A 21,024-nucleotide genomic window follows, 5' to 3' on the forward strand; every position below is an offset into this window, starting at 1 on the left:
TGACAGGAGAGGTCTCTTGATATAGGTGAATGCTAGCTTTGGTGTTTACCCCTCCCTCAAAATGTGTTGGCAAAGATGTTTTTAATGTCCGATTCAGGATATTTGTAATACTCATATCTATTTGTGAATCCTGAAAGACCTACTTGTTGTACTGAGTGACTGGACAGTGTCACAATGGCCCGATCAGTACATTTTGACCGGATTTGTCAATTATAGGAAACAGTGTTGCTATACAAATTCAGTTTATGAAGGATATGATAATTCACTCTGTTTGGGGAAGGGGGTATGATTGATGGATTAAGAACGATTTGACATTGCAACGTCGATGTGGGCTACAATTGGCTGTCGACTTTTTCACCAATACATCTGTTTCCCTTTGCCTGAAGGGACAGCTAATGCACACACAATATTTCAGATGTTGTTATAACTGCTGAAATACCATCTGAATATATACCGTAGTCTGGTAGTAGCTATCTATCTGTGCAGCTGCTTGGTTACTAATCTCCCATAGACCGACTACGTAAACGCAACTGGTACCAAATTATGCGAGATTTTAGTTATTGGTTAAGCGAGATTACTTGGTTACTAACATCATGCAGTTGTGCCAGAATCGTAAACCCTTCACTGCAACACTCATGTACATTCCTGATTGATATATTTCCATGGAAACGTTCTCTGTACACTGTACAAGCCCGGTTGCTAAGGAGTGGGCCTTGGCAAGATTTTTTTCTCTTTTTGTACGATTTTTTTCTCTCTCTCACTCTCTCTGTGCACTAAGAACAGAGCTTACGTGGGACTTGTTCATTACCAGATAGAGTTGCTCTCTTTATCTCAACGGGGATGGTTATGGCCTATGTATCTTCACATACTGGGATTGGTCAAACTTTCTTGGGATGTTTCTTAAAGGCTTTGTAGCCTGAGGACTAGAGGTGGAGAGGTGAGGTTATTCTGACTGTGAAGGGAACTTGGAGGTGAAGGTGTGAGCGTTTCCGGGAAGCACTCCATTAGAGGGGAGGAAGAGGGCGCAAATGGAAGAGACGGCCAAATCCAGGAAGAAGGTTCATTTTGGAGGTACAGCACTGTGTGAGTGTTGGGGAGGGAAAGGGGTGAGAGCGAGTGAGCGAGGACCATATTTAGCTGGTAGTCTGGTTGTAAACAGGGTTGTATTGTGTTTTTAACAGAACGTGGTTTCACCTGGAAAATAGAGGAACATATGGATTTCTGTTTGTTATTATCAGTGTTTTAGTTGGACGTGTGTGTGGGTTTATTTACACGGACAGTGGATTGTGTACATTTTATTTTCAGGTTGAGTGTAGTGTTACTTATAAAAAGGGGGTGGAAGAATCCATAACTGTAAATTCTAATGTTGTGTTTTTCATAACCTGTACTGTATAGCCTGTTGTCTGTGTATGTATTCATGTACCTCACTATGTATGTATTCACCTTCCTCACTATGAATGTATACACCTTCCACAGGGGAAGTATTTCAAGGGTTGCACACATCTGATCAGACATAACACATGCAGTACAGTTCAGTACAGTGGTTGAATTTATTAATGGTTGAATCTATCCTATTGTGCTAGTTTTGCATTCGATCCACATAGTAGTATTAGCCTAGCTGTGTCACTATCCATTTCAAATGTAGGAGTCAGGTTGAAGCTTGGATTTACCAAGCTAGCCACTGATTGTGCTAGGCTACGATAGGCTAGCCACTGTCTGTGCTTGGCTAGGATAGGCTAGCCACTGACTGAGCTAATATATGCTAGCCACTGACTGAGCAAGGCTATGCTAGGCTAGCTACAGTACTCCCATGGTATTGTGATTTAGTATTCACCAGCAGCAACTGTCAGCACAGTGCACACTGGTCAAGTAGTCTTTTTTTATTCTGCTGTCTGTGCGTTGAGGAGGGGAGGGAGGGAGGGAGGAAGGTGTGTTTGCACTCTACTTTTACTGGAGACAAGCAGAGAGAGAGAGAGAGAGAGAGAGAGAGAGAGAGAGAGAGAGAGAGAGAGAGAGAGAGAGAGAGAGAGAGAGAGAGAGAGAGAGAGAGAGAGAGAGAGAGAGAGAGAGAGAGAGAGAGAGAGAGAGAGAGAGAGAGAGAGAGAGAGAGAGAGAGAGAGAGAGAGAGAGAGAGAGAGAGAGTTCTTTGGTTAACTTAAACGAGTGCCTCCACCTAAAAGGAGATTAAACCTTAACTTTGCTAGAGTATCGAAACGCAGGGTTTTGGGACAGTTTAATACTACATTTGACCAGATTGAGAGGTTATTGGGACAGGTTGATACTACTTTTGACCAGGTTGTGAGGGTATTGGGAGATTGGTCGAACTTTTGACCAGGTTGTGAGGGTATTGGGCGAGACTGGTACAACTTTTGACCAGATTGAGAGGGTATTGGGACAGATTGGTACTACTTTTGACCAGATTGAGAGGGTATTGGGACAGATTGGTACTACTTTTGACCAGATTGAGAGGGTATTGGGACAGATTGGTACTACTTTTGACCAGATTGAGAGGGTATTGGGACAGATTGGTACTACTTTTGACCAGATTGAGAGGGTATTGGGACAGATTGGTACTACTTTAGACCAGATTGAGAGGGTATTGGGACAGATTGGTACTACTTTTGACCAGATTGAGAGGGTATTGGGACAGATTGGTACTACTTTTGACCAGATTGAGAGGGTATTGGGACAGATTGGTACTACTTTTGACCAGATTGAGAGGGTATTGGGACAGATTGGTACTACTTTTGACCAGATTGAGAGGGTATTGGGACAGATTGGTACTACTTTAGACCAGATTGAGAGGGTATTGGGACAGATTGGTACTACTTTTGACCAGATTGAGAGGGTATTGGGACAGATTGGTACTACTTTTGACCAGATTGAGAGGGTATTGGGACAGATTGGTACTACTTTAGACCAGATTGAGAGGGTATTGGGACAGATTGGTACTACTTTTGACCAGGGCCAATACACTGTTAAAATAGAAATACTCAAAACAACAATCATTGTGTTGTAAAACCATAAAAAGTAGTACACCTAATCTAAGATCTGGTGTCTGGAGGGTGTTTGAATGTAAATCCAATATAACTGAATGTATTTCTAAAAAGTGGTTCCTTGATCTGAATAATTGTGTTTTTAAGAGAGTGTTCCAGCATCAAAACCCATAAATAATGTTTTGGCAGACTGTGTTGTGTCTCTCATTCAATTAAATTGTTTAACATTTCAAATTTGTTTATAGCATAAATATTGACTGATGATTTTCAGTCAATATTTTGATTCACATTTTTGAGAAGACACTGAGAAATGAATATTTTTCCTAGGGTAAACTTTGACACTTATTATAAGCTACAGTTGCCAGGTCCATTGTGAGATTATAAATTATGTTACAATCAAGATTTTTAGGGCTATTTGGTTTAGTGCATTCAGACATTCTTCAAACCCCTTGACTTTTTGCACATTTTGTTACGATACAGCCTTACTCTAAAATGTATTTTTTTTTTAAATTCCCTCATCAATCTACTCACAATGCCCCATAATGATACATTTTGCAAATGTAAAAAAACAACAACTGAAATATCACATTTACATACAGTTGAAGGCGGAAGTTTACATACACCTTAGCCAAATACATTAAAAACAAAATTCCTGACATTTAATCTTAGTAATAATTCCCTGTCTTAGGTCAGTTAGGATCACCACTTTATTTTAAGAATGTGAAATGTCAGAATAATAGTTGGGCGAATTATTTATTTCAGCTTTTATTTCTTTCATCACATTCCCAGTGGGTCAGAAGTTTACATAAACTCAATTAGTATTTGGTAGCATTGCCTTTAAATTGTTTAACTTGGGTCAAACATTTCGGGTAGCCTTCCACAAGCTTCCCACAATAAGTTGGGTGAATTTTGGCCCATTCCTCCTGACAGAGCTGGTGTAACGGAGTCAGGTTTGTAGGCCTCCTTGCTCGAACACGCTTTTTCCATTCTGCCCACACATTTTCTATAGGATTGAGGTCAGGGCTTTGTGATGGCCACTCCAATACCTTTATTTTTTTGTCCTTAAGCTATTTTGCCACAACTTTGGAAGTATGCATGGGGTCATTGTCCATTAGCGACCAGCATTTAACTTCCTGACTGATGTCTTGAGATGTCGCGTCAATATATCTAGATAATTGTCCTACCTCATGATGCCATCTATTTTGTGAAGTGCACCAGTCCCTAATGCAACAAAGCACCCCCACAATATGATGCTGCCACCCCCATGCTTCATGGTTGGGATGGTGTTCTTCGCTTACAAGCCTCCCCCTTTTTCCTCCAAACATAACGATGGTCATTATGGCCAAACAGTTATATTTTTGTTTCATCAGACCAGAGGACATTTCTCCAAAAAGTATGATCTTTGTCCCCCATGTGCAGTTGCAAACCGTAGTCTGGCTTTTTTATGGCGGCTTTGGAGCAGTGGCTTCTTCCTTGCTGAGCGGCCTTTCAGGTTATGTCGATATAGGACTCGTTTTACTGTGGATATAGATACCTTTGTACCTGTTTCCTCCAGCATCTTCACAAGGTCCTTTGCTGTTGTTCTGGGATTGATTTGCACTTTTCGCACTAAAGTACATTCATCTCTAGGAGACAGAAGGCATCTCTTTCCTGAGCGGTATGACGGCTGCGTGGTCCCATGGTGTTTATACTTGCGTACTACTTGCGTACTATTGTGGTACCTTCAGGCATTTGGAAATTGCTCCCAAGGATGAACCAGACTTGTGGAGGTCTACAAAAAAAATGCTGTGGTTTTGTCTGATTTATTTTTTTATTCCCCATAATGTCAAGCAAAGAGACACTGAGTTTGAAGGTAGGCCTTGAAATACATCCACAGGTACACCGCCAATTGACTCAAATGATGTCAATTAGCCTATCAGAAGCTTCTAAAGCCATGACATAATTTTATGGAATTTTCCAAGCTGTTTAAAGGCACAGTCAACTTAGTGTATGTAAACTTCTGACCCACTGGAATTGTGATGCAGTGAATTATAAGTGAAATAATCTGTCTGTAAACAATTGTTGGAAAAATGACTTGTGTCATGCACAAAGTAGATGTCCTAACCGACTTGCCAAAACTATAGTTTGTTAACAAGAAATTTGTGGAGTGGTTGAAAAACAAGTTTGAATGACTGCAACCTAAGTGTATGTAAACTTCTGACTTCAACTGTAAGTATTCAGACCCTTTACTCAGTACTTTGTTGGAGCACCTTTGGCAGCGATTTTCAGCCTTGGGTCTTATTGGGTATGATGCTACAAGCTTGGCACACCTGTATTTGGGGAGTTTCTCCCATTCTTCTCTGCAGATGCTCTGTCAGGTTGGTTGGGGAGCGTCGCTGTGCAGATATTTTCAGGTCTCTCCAGAAATGTTTGATCCGTTTCAAGTCTGGGCTCTTGCTGGGCCACTAAAGGACATTCAGAGACTTGTCCCGAAGCCACTCTTGCATTGTCTTGGCTGTGTGCTTAGGGTAGTTGTTTTGTTGGAAGGTGAGCTCAATTTCGAATCTCAAAGCAAAAGGTCTGAATACTTATCTAAATAAGGTATTTATGTTTTTTTATTTAATCAAACTCATCAGTCAATATTTATGCTATAAATGAATTTGAAATGTAAAACCATTTGATTGAATCAGAGACACAGCCAAAACATGATGTATGTGTTTTGATGCTGTAACACTCTCTTAAAACACAATTATTCAGATCAAAGAACCACTTTGGGTGTTTTAAAGTTTTTCCATCCTGTTTAGAAATACCTTGAGTTACATTGGGTTTACATTCACCCTTCAAACACCAGATCTCAGATTAGGTGTACTACTTTTCAATGGTTTTACTACGCAATGATTGTGTTTCGAGTTTTCCTATTTTAATAGTGTATGGGCCCTGGTCAAAAGTTGTACACCATAAACTACAAAGGGTGCAATTTGGGACATAGCCAGAGAGACACCACCGACAGGGAGTTTCATTAGTACTGTGTCTGGCGGGGTGCTTTCACCCATGCTGAAAAGGTGCTTTCACCCATGCTGAAAAGGTGCTTTCACCCATGCTGAAAAGGTGCTTTCACCCATGCTGAAAAGGTGCGTAACACCTTTGTCCCTCCACAGCTTCTCAGAACATAATAGCTTAGCAGTTTCCTATAAGTCTTCAAATTTGAACTTAAAATTCGAAACCAAACATGGTGATTAATAAGAAATAATGTACATCTCATAAGTCAATGAAATGTAATTGTGGACTTTGATGGTAAAAGCAGAAGGAATTGAGGTGTTTGATGTATGTTTACCGAGAAATAGAAGGGCCCTTGACTAGAGTAGACCTACCCTGTATGAGTACACATCTACCTACTACATACATTATATGGCTATGTAATATAAGCCATATAACTCACCCTGCTATCAAAGAGGCTGTGCTTAGAAAATAAATCAGTGACTATGACAACCAGTGAGTAGGCTGGAGGGGAAAGTGAAAGTGTTGAGTCCCACGCAGTCAAGATATCAGCACATATCATCAACATGGAGAACAGAACAATATCAGAATAACGCTCACTGTGGTCTTCAACAACATCTTCAACATCTCCACATCCTATGAATGCATTTAATATGCCATTGTCTAAAGGTTAATGGATGGCTATTTAACAGCCGAAATGTTTGCTGTTTTTAAAGGGCCTTTGTTTATTTTTGATTGGTTTATTGATATTATGCGTCCCAAAAGGCACCCTAAGGACCGAGGTCAAAAGCAGTGCACTATATGGGGAATAGGGTGCCATTTAGGGTACAGTCGTGGTCACCCCTTTAATGTATTGGTCACCCCTTTAATGTATTGGTCACCCCTTTAATGAATTGGTCACCCCTTTAATGTATTGGTCACCCCTTTAATGAATTGATCACCCCTTTAATGAATTGGTCACGCCTTTAATGAATTGGTCACCCCTTTAATGAATTGGTCACCCCCTTTTTTACTGATTGTTCTGTCTTTAGATGCCCGAGCAGACAGGGCTGAGAGGAGGAAGCTTTTCAGGCACTACACCGTGGGGTCCTACGACAGCTTTGATGCATCAAGGTAAGGATTGGTTTCTTTCACTCCTCTGTAGAAAAAAAAGCCTATTCAAGGGGATGTTCAAAAGAATTATGGTGAAATCTTAGTATTATACAGTGTGTTAAATGACCTGATCTGCTATGATATATGACACGTTTTAGATACACTTTGTACATACACTACCGTTCAAAAGTTTGGGGTCACTTACAAATGTCCTTGTTTTCCATGAAAACATACATGAAATGAGTTGCAAAATGAAACGGAAATTTAGTCAAGACGTTGACAAGGTTAGAAATAATGATTTTTGATTGAAAAATAATTGCATTCTTCAAACTTTGCCTTCGTCAAAGAATCCTCCATTTGCAGCAATTACAGCCTTGCAGACCTTTGGCATTCTAGTTGTTCATTTGTTGAGGTAATCTGAAGAGATTTCACCCCATGCTTCCTGAAGCACCTCCCACAAGTTGGATTGGCTTGATGGGAACTTTACATACCATACGGTCAAACTGCTCCCACAACAGCTCAATAGTGTTGAGATCCGGTGACTGTGCTGGTCACTCCATTATAGACAGGATACCAGCTGACTGCTTCTTCCCTAAATAGTTATTGTATAGTTTGGAGCTTTGCTTTGGGTCATTGTCCTGTTGTAGGAGGAAATTGGCTCCAATTAAGCGCCATCCACAGGGTATGGCATGGCTATGCAAAATGGAGTGATAGCCTTCCTTCTTCAAGAACCCTTTTACCTTGTACAAATGTTCCACTTTACCACCGCCAAAGCACCCCCAGGCCATCACATTGCTTCCACCATGCCTGACAGATGGTGTCAAGTACTTCTCCAGCATCTTTTCATGTATTCTGCGTCTCACGAATGTTCTTTGTGATTCGAAACACCTTAAACTTAGATTTCTCTGTCCATAACACTTTTTCCAATTCCTCTATCCAGTGTCTGTGTTATTTGCCAATCTTAATTATTATTATTTTTTTCATTTACAACATTAACAATGTCTACACTGTATTTCTGATCAATTTGATGTTATTTTAATGGACAGAAATGTGCTTTTCTTTCAAAAACAAGGACATTTCTAAGTGACCCCAAACTTTTGAACAGTAGTGAAGAAGATACAGCTTACATATGCCTCACGTTTGGTGTCAGACTATAGATCTTTATGAATGGTGTCGAGACTGATAAAATTGCATAACTAGCCTAATTCAATCGAAAAGAATGGACCAAACAACTATAAACAGTAAGCTATTCATCAGAGAATGCTGCCAGATGACGAAGAGAGGAGTTCATGTGACTTGTGAACTCAACCTTACACAGCTAGCACAGGGTTTATGTAATGCATTGTCTTTCATTTGGGAATAGCATGTATGAGACATTGCATGAGAACCTTTTACCTGATGTTCATATGCATATTTCAGTTTATTCATTATTTTTTTTACTCATTCATTAGTAGTACTGTACTCTAATCTGTGACACCACTGACTACAGCACTAAAAGTAGTACTGAGAGGGTGAGGTTCTACCTAGCAAGGGTATGTGTGTGTGTGTATCTGTTGTGTGTGTGCGTGTGCGTGTGTGTGTGTGTGTGTGTCCACAGGAAAGGAGATTGGCTGAGCGAGAGTGTGTGTGTGTGTGTGCATGTATGTGTGTGTGTGCGCGTGCGCGTGTGTGCGTGCGTGTATGTGTCCACAGGAAAGGAGATTGGCTGAGCGAGAGTGTGTGTGAAAACTCTCGCTGTCAGATGGATGGTGATGTAAGAAATGCTTGAGCAGGGCCTTGCTTGTTCATTCCTGGGCAGTTGTTGCTGGAAATGTTACGCAAACAGCCCTGAGCTCAAAAACTCTACCGAGGAATGTCCTCGGCTTCTTCTCAGGGATCGGTCCACATGAGAAAGCATACGTTCACTGCACGGTTTTACTGATGAACATCCCAATGAAATCTATTGGTTCTAAAACACATACTAAGCCTCTACAGATCCTCCATGAGAGAGAGAGAGAGAGAGAGAGAGAGAGAGAGAGAGAGAGAGAGAGAGAGAGAGAGAGAGAGAGAGAGAGAGAGAGAGAGAGAGAGAGAGAGAGAGAGAGAGAGAGAGAGAGAGAGAGAGAGAGAGAGAGAGAGAGAGAGAGAGAGAGAGAGAGAGAGAGAGAGAGAGAGAGAAATGCTTATTTATTTTCCCTTGTGTACTTTAACCATTTGTACATTGTTACAACACTATATACAGTGCCTTGCGAAAGTATTCGGCCCCCTTGAACTTTGCGAACTTTTGCCACATTTCAGGCTTCAAACATAAATATATAAAACTGTATTTTTTTGTGAAGAATCAACAACAAGTGGGACACAATCATTAGGTGGAACGACATTTATTGGATATTTCAAACTTTAACAAATCAAAAACTGAAAAATTGGGCGTGCAAAATTATTCAGCCCCTTTACTTTCAGTGCAGCAAACTCTCTCCAGAAGTTCAGTGAGGATCTCTGAATGATCCAATGTTGACCTAAATGACTAATGATGATAAATACAATCCACCTGTGTGTAATCAAGTCTCCGTATAAATGCACCTGCACTGTGATAGTCTCAGAGGTCCGTTAAGCGCAGAGAGCATCATGAAGAACAAGGAACACACCGGGCAGGTCCGAGATACTGTTGTGAAGAAGTTTAAAGCCGGATTTGGATACAAAAATATTTCCCAAGCTTTAAACATCCCAAGGAGCACTGTGCAAGCGATAATATTGAAATGGAAGGAGTATCAGACCACTGCAAATCTACCAAGACCTGGCCGTCCCTCTAAACTTTCAGCTCATACAAGGAGAAGACTGATCAGAGATGCAGCCAAGAGGCCCATGATCACTCTGGATGAACTGCAGAGATCTACAGCGGAGGTGGGAGACTCTGTCCATAGGACAACAATCAGTCGTATATTGCACAAATCTGGCCTTTATGGAAAGTGGCAAGAAGAAAGCCATTTCTTAAAGATATCCATAAAAAGTGTTGTTTAAAGTTTGCCACAAGCCACTTGGGAGACACACCAAACATGTGGAAGAAGGTGCTCTGGTCAGATGAAACCAAAATTGAACTTTTTGGCAACAATGCAAAACGTTATGTTTGGTGTAAAAGCAACACAGCTGAACACACCATCCCCACTGTCAAACATGGTGGTGGCAGCATCATGGTTTGGGCCTGCTTTTCTTCAGCAGGGACAGGGAAGATGGTTAAAATTGATGGGAAGATGGATGGAGCCAAATACAGGACCATTCTGGAAGAAAACCTGATGGAGTCTGCAAAAGACCTGAGACTGGGACGGAGATTTGTCTTCCAACAAGACAATGATCCAAAACATAAAGCAAAATCTACAATGGAACGGTTCAAACATAAACATATCCAGGTGTTAGAATGGCCAAGTCAAAGTCCAGACCTGAATCCAATCGAGAATCTGTGGAAAGAACTGAAAACTGCTGTTCACAAATGCTCTCCATCCAACCTCACTGAGCTCGAGCTGTTTTGCAAGGAGGAATGGGAAAAAATGTCAGTCTCTCGATGTGCATAACTGATAGAGACATACCCCAAGCGACTTACAGCTGTAATCGCAGCAAAAGGTGGCGCTACAAAGTATTAACTTAAGGGGGCTGAATAATTTTGCACGCCCAATTTTTCAGTTTTTGATTTGTTAAAAAAGTTTGAAATATCCAATAAATGTCGTTTCACTTCATGATTGTGTCCCACTTGTTGTTGATTCTTCACAAAAAAATACAGTTTTATATCTTTATGTTTGAAGCCTGAAATGTGGCAAAAGGTTGCAAAGTTCAAGGGGGCCGAATACTTTCGCAAGGCACTGTATATATATATAATATGACATTTGTAATGTCTTTATTGTTTTGAAACTTCTGTATGTGTAATGTTTACTGTTAATTTTTATTGTTTATTTCACTTTTGTATATTATCTACCTCACTTGCTTTGGCAATGTTAACACGTTTCCCATGCCAATAAAGCCCCTTGAATTGAATTGAATTGAGAGAGAGAGATCCATCCAACTGTGCTCATATACCCACCCCCCAGTACAACCAGTACAAGAGCAGAACACGTTGTCATGGAGACACAGGTAGCAGTGCTGTGAAGGCTTGCTGCATGCTGCTCCGCTCATCTGCTCTGGCATCATAGGCGACAGAGGTGATGGACTCTAGCCTGGTCCCTCTATCCTGGTCTCAGATCTGTTCCTGCTTTCTTGCCAAACTGGGCATAGTGTAGCAGATCTGGGTCTAGCCAACTGTGCAAGACTCAAACAGATCTGGGGACCAGGCTACAGTATAGGGATAGAGATTTTGGGTAAACTTTGCCAGGATTCTGGTTTGCTGAACAAGGGGCATCTAGCAGGTTGGTATTTATCGAGATCTCTGCAGAGTGGTTACTAGCTGGTCTTGCCACAAAGTCACAAAATCAGATTTTAAATCTAACCTTAACCTTAAACCTAAACTAAACCACACTGCTAACCTTATGCCTAAGCTTACATTAAGACCAAAAAGCAACAACATCAAAATCACCATTTTTTTAACGACATAGAACATTTTGACTTTGTAGCTAACCCAGCTAGCGAAAACCACTCAGCTCTGCCTCCAGGACAAGATTCATCCCAATAAATATCAACCTGGGGATTGTTCTATATAAGGGGGATTTCCATTTTATCCTCTTGACCAGTTGGACTTCTTCAATAGGTTCACGTTATAATCACTTCAAAAGTGTGTAGTCCTACTTAGATGTACAGGCGATACATGAAGCGGACTAATACTGCTAATTAGCTGAGCAGAGCCTGTCTGCATTGGGATAGCCATAGGCTGCCTTTTGGGTTCATACTTGAACATTGGAGTAGGCATGACTTGATTCTGTTTCCTGAAGGTCTGTAAGCCCTGTATTACATGTAAAACATTCCTGTCTGGATGCTACACTGACCTGCACCATCATAATTACCATCATCACCTTCCTTATCCTCATCATCATCACCACCATTGTCATCAGCATTATCATCCTTATCACCATCATCATCATCACCATCATCTCTTCCTTATCACCATCGTCATCACCATCACCAACATTGTCATCAGCATTATCATCCTTATCACCATCATCTCTTCCTTATCACCATCGTCGTCACCATCACCACCATTGTCATCAGCATCAGCATCATCATCCTTATCACCATCATCGTCATCTTTACCACCGTCATCATCACCATCATCTTCCTTATCACCCTCGTTGTCATCATCTCCCTCGTTGTCATCATCATCATCATCATCATCATCTCCATCATCATCCTTATTATCATCATAATAGTTTTGTATTGCCTGGTATTACTGCACTGTTGGAGCTAGAAACACAAATATTTCACTGCACCTGCGATAACTTCTGCAAATCTGTGTACTTGACCGATAAACTTTGATCATCATTATCATCATATAGTTAGTTACCTCATCCCCCTGATTAGATCAAAGGTCACCATTAGTTCACCAGAATCTACCAAAGTATTGTTGTCACTATGAGGACCCACAGGTCCACTTTGTCCCTGGAAAACTATGACTAACACAATTCTGACTACCAGCTCAAAGTAGTGTGTGTTACCATGGCAACCAGACATCCCACCACCAGCATCATGCTGCTGCTACCTCTGCTGCTCTCCCGTCAAATTCCTCCTTGGAACCCAACCAAGGCTTGCAATGCAATACTAATTCTGGAATGCTGTCTACTTGTGTAGCCTAGTTTATGAAAATTTGTCTGACCTACTGTTTGCATCCAAGCATACCAAATTGAAAGAATGCCATGCATCTTAAAATATTCACTTAAGCTATTATTTTTGTTGTTTTAAATCCAGCAAATGATTACTGAAAAATACGAGTGATTCCTTTCAAAAAATAAATAAAAACATTTCACCATTTTATGCTTTTATTTGTGGCACCAGCACTGTATTCTTCCATTTTCTGATGGTTTCGTTTAGTTGATATTGATATTAGGCCAAATCCAATCACATTATTGCAAAATTGTCTATAGGAATATAACTTTTTTCATCTTTCAGAAATGACACCACAGCATTAGAATGGTGCGGTTGTCATTCAGCATCCAGATCCCACAGCCTATAGGATTTACTGCTGGCCGAGGAACGAACATTTTGATAGGCTGAGGGTGGTCACTCCCATTAAATTGAATTAAATGACTGCTTATTTCCTATATTCGTTCATCCATTCATTCGTTCTTTCATTCATCCACTCAGCTTTGCACCCTATAGGGTGCCCTCATCCCTCCCTGACCTCGCTTCCCCAGCTATGTTTTTCTCTCTCTCATGTTTGCCGCTTGTGGTTTTCCTCTTTGGGTGGAAATGCTTCTCGCTATGGACAACCTAGCTTTGTCCCCGGCTCCTGCCTTTAGTTTATGTTTTCCAGTGCAACAACGTTTTCTGCGGAGGCTGACTCGTTCTTTGGAGGTTCACGGTGACGGTGTGTCGCTACCACATCGCGTGCAGCACTGTTCATTATAGTTAATGAATTCGTTGGGCAACGGACGAACTGTCATAATGAAGCACTCGGGGCGAGCAGCTGTGGCTATGATGAGGATGATAGGATGTAATAATAACGGTCGATTTGCGCGGAATTTTCTCCACAGCAACTGTGTTATTGACGAGAAGACGGTAGTCCTACAGAAGAAGGATAATGAGGGATTCGGGTTTGTGCTGCGAGGGGCGAAAGGTAGGAGACTGACAGACCAAGAGACGCACTCACTCAGTCAGTGTCTGTTCCTCCCTTGTGTTCATGTTGCATCCCCGGTCCACCGGCGCGTCAGTGATGAGAATCACGCTCATATTGCATATTAACAACCCCACGCTGCTTTGTACACCCACATACTTCAATAGAAATGACTTTTTTTCTGTTGGCGACAGATCTCATATCTGTGATTGTTTTGTGTTGTAGTCAGCTCTGCTCCTTGTCATGTTTTGTGTGACCTTAATAAGTTTATTATAGAAGTCTATAATAAAACGTCTGAGCCTAGAATTAACAAACACCCAGTGATATTCTGTTGACTTAAACGCTTCTCCATCACAAACGGATGTATCTGAGGCTACTCTCAACAACATTATTTATCCAGTTTATTCAAATCTAATACCCAGAGCCTGTGCCTCTTCTCCAGAGAAAATACATTCATGTTAGCTACTGTATGTACATTCATGTAAGCTGTATTGAATGAGCAGACTACCAACTGCCCGTGGAGTTTTCTTGAAGCACATGGCTGATTTATTGCAAGTGTCACTTGTCACCAGCGGTTTCTTTGAGCTGCTGCTACTCCAGTTCTGCAGGAGAAAGATGCTACTCAGTATTCATGTAACATCTGTAACAATCTGCAACATCTAAAGGTAACTTTGATGCGGCTTTGCTGATAGTTGTATGCTTTTATTGGCTTGAAGAGATGGCCAGTTCAGTTTTACACCCCCTTGACAGATCTAACACACACACACACACTAATGAACCATACAATGCAGGGAGTTTATTTGGACCAGAGTGGAAGGGTTAGTGATGCATCACTCTGTAGCCCCAACACCTGCAACAGTACCTGTCCCATCCCAGCCCCACTACCAGCCCCAGCCCCACTACCAGCCCCAACACCTGCTCCAGTACCTTACCCAGCACCTGCCCCAGCCCAGCACCTTCCCCAGCACCTGCCCCAGCCCAGCACCTGGCCACCGTCTCTGTCTCTGTCCAGCCAGCATGATTAGGCCTCTGTTTTCCTACATGCATGCTTTTTTTCGTGTCCTGATTATTACATTGCATATGATGATCCATCCAAATACAAATGGTACCGTAGCATTGTTGTAATTCTATTCCTGCATGTACAGTGCATTCGGAAAGTATTCAGACCCCTTGACCTTTTCTTCATTATGTTAGGTTACAGCCTTATTCAATCTACACACAATACCCCATAATGACAAAGCGAAAAAAAACATATTTTTTTATTTTTTACGTTTTAGCAAATGTATTAAAGATAAAAATAAAGAAAAACTGGAATACCTTATTTACATAAGTATTTACAGTAGACCCTTTGCTATGAGACTCGAAATTGAGCTCAAGTGCAACCTGTTTCCATACCACTTTTTTTGCAACATCGAAGGTCCCCAAGAACACAGTGGCCACCATCATTCTTAAATGGAAGAAGTTTTGAACCACCAAGACTGTTCCTAGATCTGTCTGCCTGGCCAAACTGAGTAATCGGGGGAGAAGGACCTTGGTCAGGGAGGTGACCAAGAACCCGTTGGTCACTCTGACAGAGCTCCAGATTTCCTCTGTGGAGATGGTTGTCCTTCTGGAAGATTCTCCCATCTCTGCAGCATTCCACCAATCAGGCCTTTTTGACTGGGACGAAGGTTCACCTTCCAACAGGACAACGACCCTAAACACACAGCCAAGACAACGCACAAGTGGCTTCGGGACAAGTCTCTGAATGTCCTTAAGTGGCCCAGCCAGAGCCCGGACATGAACCCGATCTAACATCTCTGGAGAGACCTAAATATAGCTGTGCAGTGATGCTCCCCAGCCAACCTGACAGAGCTTGAGAGGATCTGCAGAGAATAATGGGAGAAACTCCCCAAATGCAGGTGTGCCAAGCTTGTAGCATCATACCCAATAAGACTCAAGGCTGTAATTGCTGCCAAATGTGCTTCAACAAAGTACTGAGTAAAGCATCTGAATGCTAATGTAAATGTGATATTTATAGAATAAGGCTGTAACGTAACAAAATGTGGAAAAAGTCAAGGGGTTTGAATACTTTGCGAATGCACTGTATTTACATGTGTCTTCCATGTACATGTGTATGCAACACAGTTGGCAACATCTTCATTATATGTGGTCCAGGAAAATATGTTTGCCATTTCCCTGATGCTGTCAATTTTCAACGTTAACATTCAAAGGTGTCTATAGTACATCACACTGCTGTGTTGAAGTTCATGGGTGACGTGGTGTTGAATTAACTTCATAACATATGTGTAATAATGATACTGTCCCAGACAGTGATGTTGCTTCCTTGCCTTTCTCACCCTTTCTCTCTCTGTCTTTACCTGGGCCGTTGTCTGCACCTGCTCACCCACCCCTCCAGCGGACACGCCCATCGAGGAGTTCACCCCTACACCCGCCTTCCCCGCCCTGCAGTACCTGGAGTCTGTGGACGAGGGCGGGGTTGCATGGCGGGCGGGGCTTCGCAACGGAGACTTCCTCATCGAGGTAAGGCAACTGAGGCTCTTTCTCAATTTTCGTCTATTGTTTGCATCTTCTTCCCCTTGGCTCCTCGTCAAAAGGCATTGGAGAAGAGGGTGTTATGGGAAGGACCTTGGATCTTCTTCTCCGATACGGTTGTGAGGAATCACACGTTCCTTCCTGGACTTGAGCTGTGGAATAATCCTTTTCAATGTGAAGAGAATGCTAATGAAGGATTTGTGATGATCTGTTTAAAACTGGATGGAAAGGATAAAGGGAAAGGGGGATACCTAGTCAGTTGTAAAGGGAAAGGGGGATACCTAGTCAGTTGTATAGGGAAAGGGGGGATACCTAGTCAGTTGTATAGGGAAAGGGGGGATACCTAGTCAGTTGTATAGGGAAGGGGGGATACCTAGTCAGTTGTATAGGGAAGGGGGGATACCTAGTCAGTTGTATAGGGAAGGGGGGGATACCTAGTCAGTTGTATAGGGAAAGGGGGGATACCTAGTCAGTTGTATAGGGAAGGGGGGATACCTAGTCAGTTGTATAGGGAAAGGGGGGATACCTAGTCAGTTGTATAGGGAAGGGGGGATACCTAGTCAGTTGTATAGGGAAAGGGGGGATACCTAGTCAGTTGTGTAGGGAAAGGGGGATACCTAGTCAGTTGTATAGGGAAGGGGGGATACCTAGTCAGTTGTATAGGGAAGGGGGGATACCCAGTCAGTTGTATAGGGAAAGGGGGGATACCTAGTCAGTTGTATAGGGAAAGGGGGGATACCTAGTCAGTTGTATAGGGAAAGGGGGATACCTAGTCAGTTGTATAGGGAAAGGGGGATACCTAGTCAGTTGTATAGGGAAGGGGGGATACCTAGTCAGTTGTATAGGGAAAGGGGGGATGCCTAGTCAGTTGTATAGGGAAATGGGGGATACCTAGTCAGTTGTATAGGGAAGGGGGGATACCTAGTCAGTTGTATAGGGAAGGGGGGATACCTAGTCAGTTGTATAGGGAAAGGGGGGATGCCTAGTCAGTTGTATAGGGAAAGGGGGATACCTAGTCAGTTGTATAGGGAAGGGGGGATACCTAGTCAGTTGTATAGGGAAGGGGGGATACCTAGTCAGTTGTATAGGGAAAGGGGGGATGCCTAGTCAGTTGTATAGGGAAATGGGGGATACCTAGTCAGTTGTATAGGGAAGGGGGGATACCTAGTCAGTTGTATAGGGAAGGGGGGATACCTAGTCAGTTGTATAGGGAAGGGGGGATACCTAGTCAGTTGTATAGGGAAAGGGGGATACCTAGTCAGTTGTATAGGGAAAGGGGGATACCTAGTCAGTTGTATAGGGAAAGGGGGACACCTAGTCAGTTGTACAACTGAATGTGTCTTCCGCATTTAACTCAACCCCTCTGAAACAGAGAGGTACGTGGGGCTGCCTTAATCGACATCCACGTCACCGGATGGGAGGAGGTCTGCCTGAATACATATTTGAATGTGGTCCTGACAAGTTTTTATTTTTTTCTCCATTTATCATCGAGGGAGTTTTGTTTGACCCAGAAAATCATTAGGACAGCGCATTATGGCATAGTTGTCTGAGCCTCCAAATCAACTGAACTTCTGCAAAATTAGTTATAAAAGTCTGGGATATGCTCCAGAAGGTTCCACAATGCACTGACTTAATGAAAAATTGGCGTTCTGTTATTGCTGAAATAAGGACAACTAAGCTACTGTGTGGAAAGAGATGACGGTTTTGGGCTGCACCTCGTCTTATGGCTGAAGCTCTGTCTACTCCCCTTAGATATGGTATTGTCCTCAGACTTGTGTTTAGAGTCACTTCCATACACTGTCCAGTTTGATTCATCTGTCTTTTTAGTTGTAAGGTGATTGAGTTCATACTCAAGCAGAGCCTGAAATCTCAGTTTCGCCATTGTTTCACATAACATAACAAAGTGTATCAGTTTAATTCCAGGGTAACCCAAGCAGTAGCCACTATGGATTAGATTTCCTCGTGAACACGTATTAGCTAACATGTAGCATAGCTGTTAAGACCGTTGAGCAAGGCAATTAACCCTAGTCGCTCTGGATAAGAGCGTCTGCTAAATTTATATTATTCTTGCTGTGGATTTCTCTTGTTTTTCAGTACAGCACCATCTCACCTAAATTCTTTACTTCATTGTCTAACACTTGACCACCACAGGTTGTGTTTGCAAAATGATAAACATAGACTCAGGCCTTGCTCTGTGTGCTGTGGGAATGTTTTATATACTCCTCCAAGATTCCATCACTGTCAGTGTTGTTCAGTGTCACTTCAACAGGGATCGGTTGAAGTAATTTAGTATGAGACAGAAAGGAGAGTAGATAATGATTGTGTTCATGGACTCATTAGGTGCTGATAATCCATGGACAGCTTGTGTTTTTAAAATCAACTGTCAGAGCAGCATGGGCATGATGTAACACAGAAAGGGATAATAACAAAACAGGAACTAGAAGAGAGCACAAGGGTGGCAGCTAAACAAATATCATCCTACCACTTTCCATAATGCTGTATAGATGAGATAGACATGGTCCCAGGGGATTGTCCCTTTCAATTCTAACTTGTTATTGCGTTGTTATATTAGTCATGGAGAGTGGTCACACTTCACAATCTATTTGGTGATCATTCCTCAGAATAGGATTAGATCTTAATTTGATTTAATCTAATTTATCATGCGTGTACAGTACTTCATATGAACTATTATATAGCGCTGCAGTGAGTTGCTGTCAACTATAACGATGGCTTGACCGAAAGTGTTCCCTGGAAATCTAGCCTATCCTTAGTCTTGTTAAGAAAATAAAATAAAAGCAGTCCCTCGCGGGAATCAACAGTTTAGTCTTGTGTGTTTGGTGTTCTGTTCTGCTCTGCTCAGTCATCCCCACCAGAACAGACCACCTCCAATGACCTTGCAGGCTGTTAGTAAACCCCTCAGTGTAATGGTTCAATGCTGGAGATGTGGATGGGATGGGGATGTAGGGTTTATTACCTGTCATCAGGGTGCTTCTCTGGGGATATAGGGGGACAGTGCTTCTCTGGGGATATAGGGGGATGTTTATCACCTGTCATCAGGGAGGCACAGTGCTTCTCTGGGGATATAGGGGGACAGTGCTTCTCTGGGGATATAGGGGGATGTTTATCATCTCATCAGGGAGAGACAGTTCTTCTCTGGGGATATAGGGGGATGTTTATCATCTCATTAGGGAGAGACGGTGCTTCTCTGGGGATATAGGGGGATGTTTATCATCTGTCATCAGGGAGAGGCTGCTTCTCTGGGGATATAGGGGGATGTTTATCATCTGTCATCAGGGAGAGACTGTTCTTCTCTGGGGATATAGGGGGATGTTTATTATCTGTCATCAGGGAGAGACTGTGCTTCTCTGGGGATATAGGGGGTGTTTATCATCTCATCAGGGAGAGACGGTTCTTCTCTGGGGATATAGGGGGTGTTTATCATCTCATCAGGGAGAGACGGTTCTTCTCTGGGGATATAGGGGGTGTTTATCACCTGTCATCAGGGGGAGACGGTGCTTCTCTGGGGATAGAGGGGGATGTTTATGATGTACTTTCTGATAGATGGGCATATCTGGATCCACAGAATGATCTGTCTAGTATCCCCTTCACTGTAGCCGTGATGTTACTATCCCTTGTTGTTTTCACTGTCTGCAGTGATGTGTTACTATCTCTTGTTCTTTTCACTGTTAGCAGTGAGCAAGCTGGAGCCTATTCTCTGACGTGTTGTTTTCTTTGTGTGGCCTCTGGTTGAGATAAATATGTATGCATGGCTCTGGTAGTGGATATAATATGACAACACTTCTGGTCTTACATACACAATACAATGTATTCAGGCTCCAATTTAACCAATTGAAAGTATAAGTAGACTGGGGGCGGCAGGTTGCCTGGTGGGTAGGGGCGTTGGGCCAGTAACTGAAAGGTTACTGGATCGAATCCCCTGACAAGGTAAAAATCTGTTGTCCTGCCCCTGAGTAAGGGCAAAGAAGACATGGATGTTGATTTAAGGTAACCCTTCGTAAACATACTCTGGTTCAGACACATTTTAGTTGAATGCATTCAGTTACATAACTAAAAAACGGTCAACTGACTAGGTGTCCCCCTTTCTCTAAACAACTGACTAGGTGTCCCCCTTTCTCTAAACAACTGACTAGGTGTCCCCCTTTCCCTATACAACTGACTAGGTATACCCCTGTTCCCTATACAACTGACTAGGTATCCCCTTTTCCCAATACAACTGACTAGGTGTCCCCTTTTCCCAATACAACTGACTAGGTGTCCCCTTTTCTCTAAACAACTGACTAGGTATTCCCCTTTCCCTATACAACTGACTAGGTATCCCCCTTTCCCTATACAACTGACTAGGTATCCCCCTTTCCCTATGCAACTGACTAGGTATCCCCCTTTCCCTATGCAACTGACTAGGCATCCCCCTTTCCCTATGCAACTGACTAGGTGTCCCCCTTTCCCTATGCAACTGACTAGGTGTCCCCCTTTCCCTATGCAACTGACTAGGTGTCCCCCTTTCCCAATACAACTGACTAGGTGTCCCCCTTTCCCCTAATAGCTAAGGAAATAATAACCTACAATGAATGGGCCCTGTTGAAAAATAGTGCCCTGTATAGGGATATTGAACACGGGGCAGTTTGGGATGCAGCAGTCTCAGTGTATCCTGCCAACAATACAGAATATCTTAGCAGTGGA

The 21,024-nt window shown here is 42.4% G+C and overlaps 1 protein-coding gene across 1 annotated transcript in view; it reads left to right on the forward strand.

Annotated features, from left to right (window-relative positions):
- Positions 1-21,024, forward strand: part of LOC139375371 (SH3 and multiple ankyrin repeat domains protein 2-like) — a 159,041-nt gene that overhangs the window by 88,044 nt on the left and 49,973 nt on the right. Inside the window, exons 13-15 of the mRNA XM_071117096.1 lie at positions 7,004-7,085; positions 13,709-13,791; positions 16,187-16,311. Of these exons, the coding sequence (XP_070973197.1) occupies positions 7,004-7,085; positions 13,709-13,791; positions 16,187-16,311 (290 nt within the window). The remainder of the gene's footprint in view (positions 1-7,003; positions 7,086-13,708; positions 13,792-16,186; positions 16,312-21,024) is intronic.

Source organism: Oncorhynchus clarkii, chromosome 2 (assembly GCF_045791955.1).
Source record: "Oncorhynchus clarkii lewisi isolate Uvic-CL-2024 chromosome 2, UVic_Ocla_1.0, whole genome shotgun sequence".
Lineage (NCBI taxonomy): Eukaryota > Metazoa > Chordata > Actinopteri > Salmoniformes > Salmonidae > Oncorhynchus > Oncorhynchus clarkii.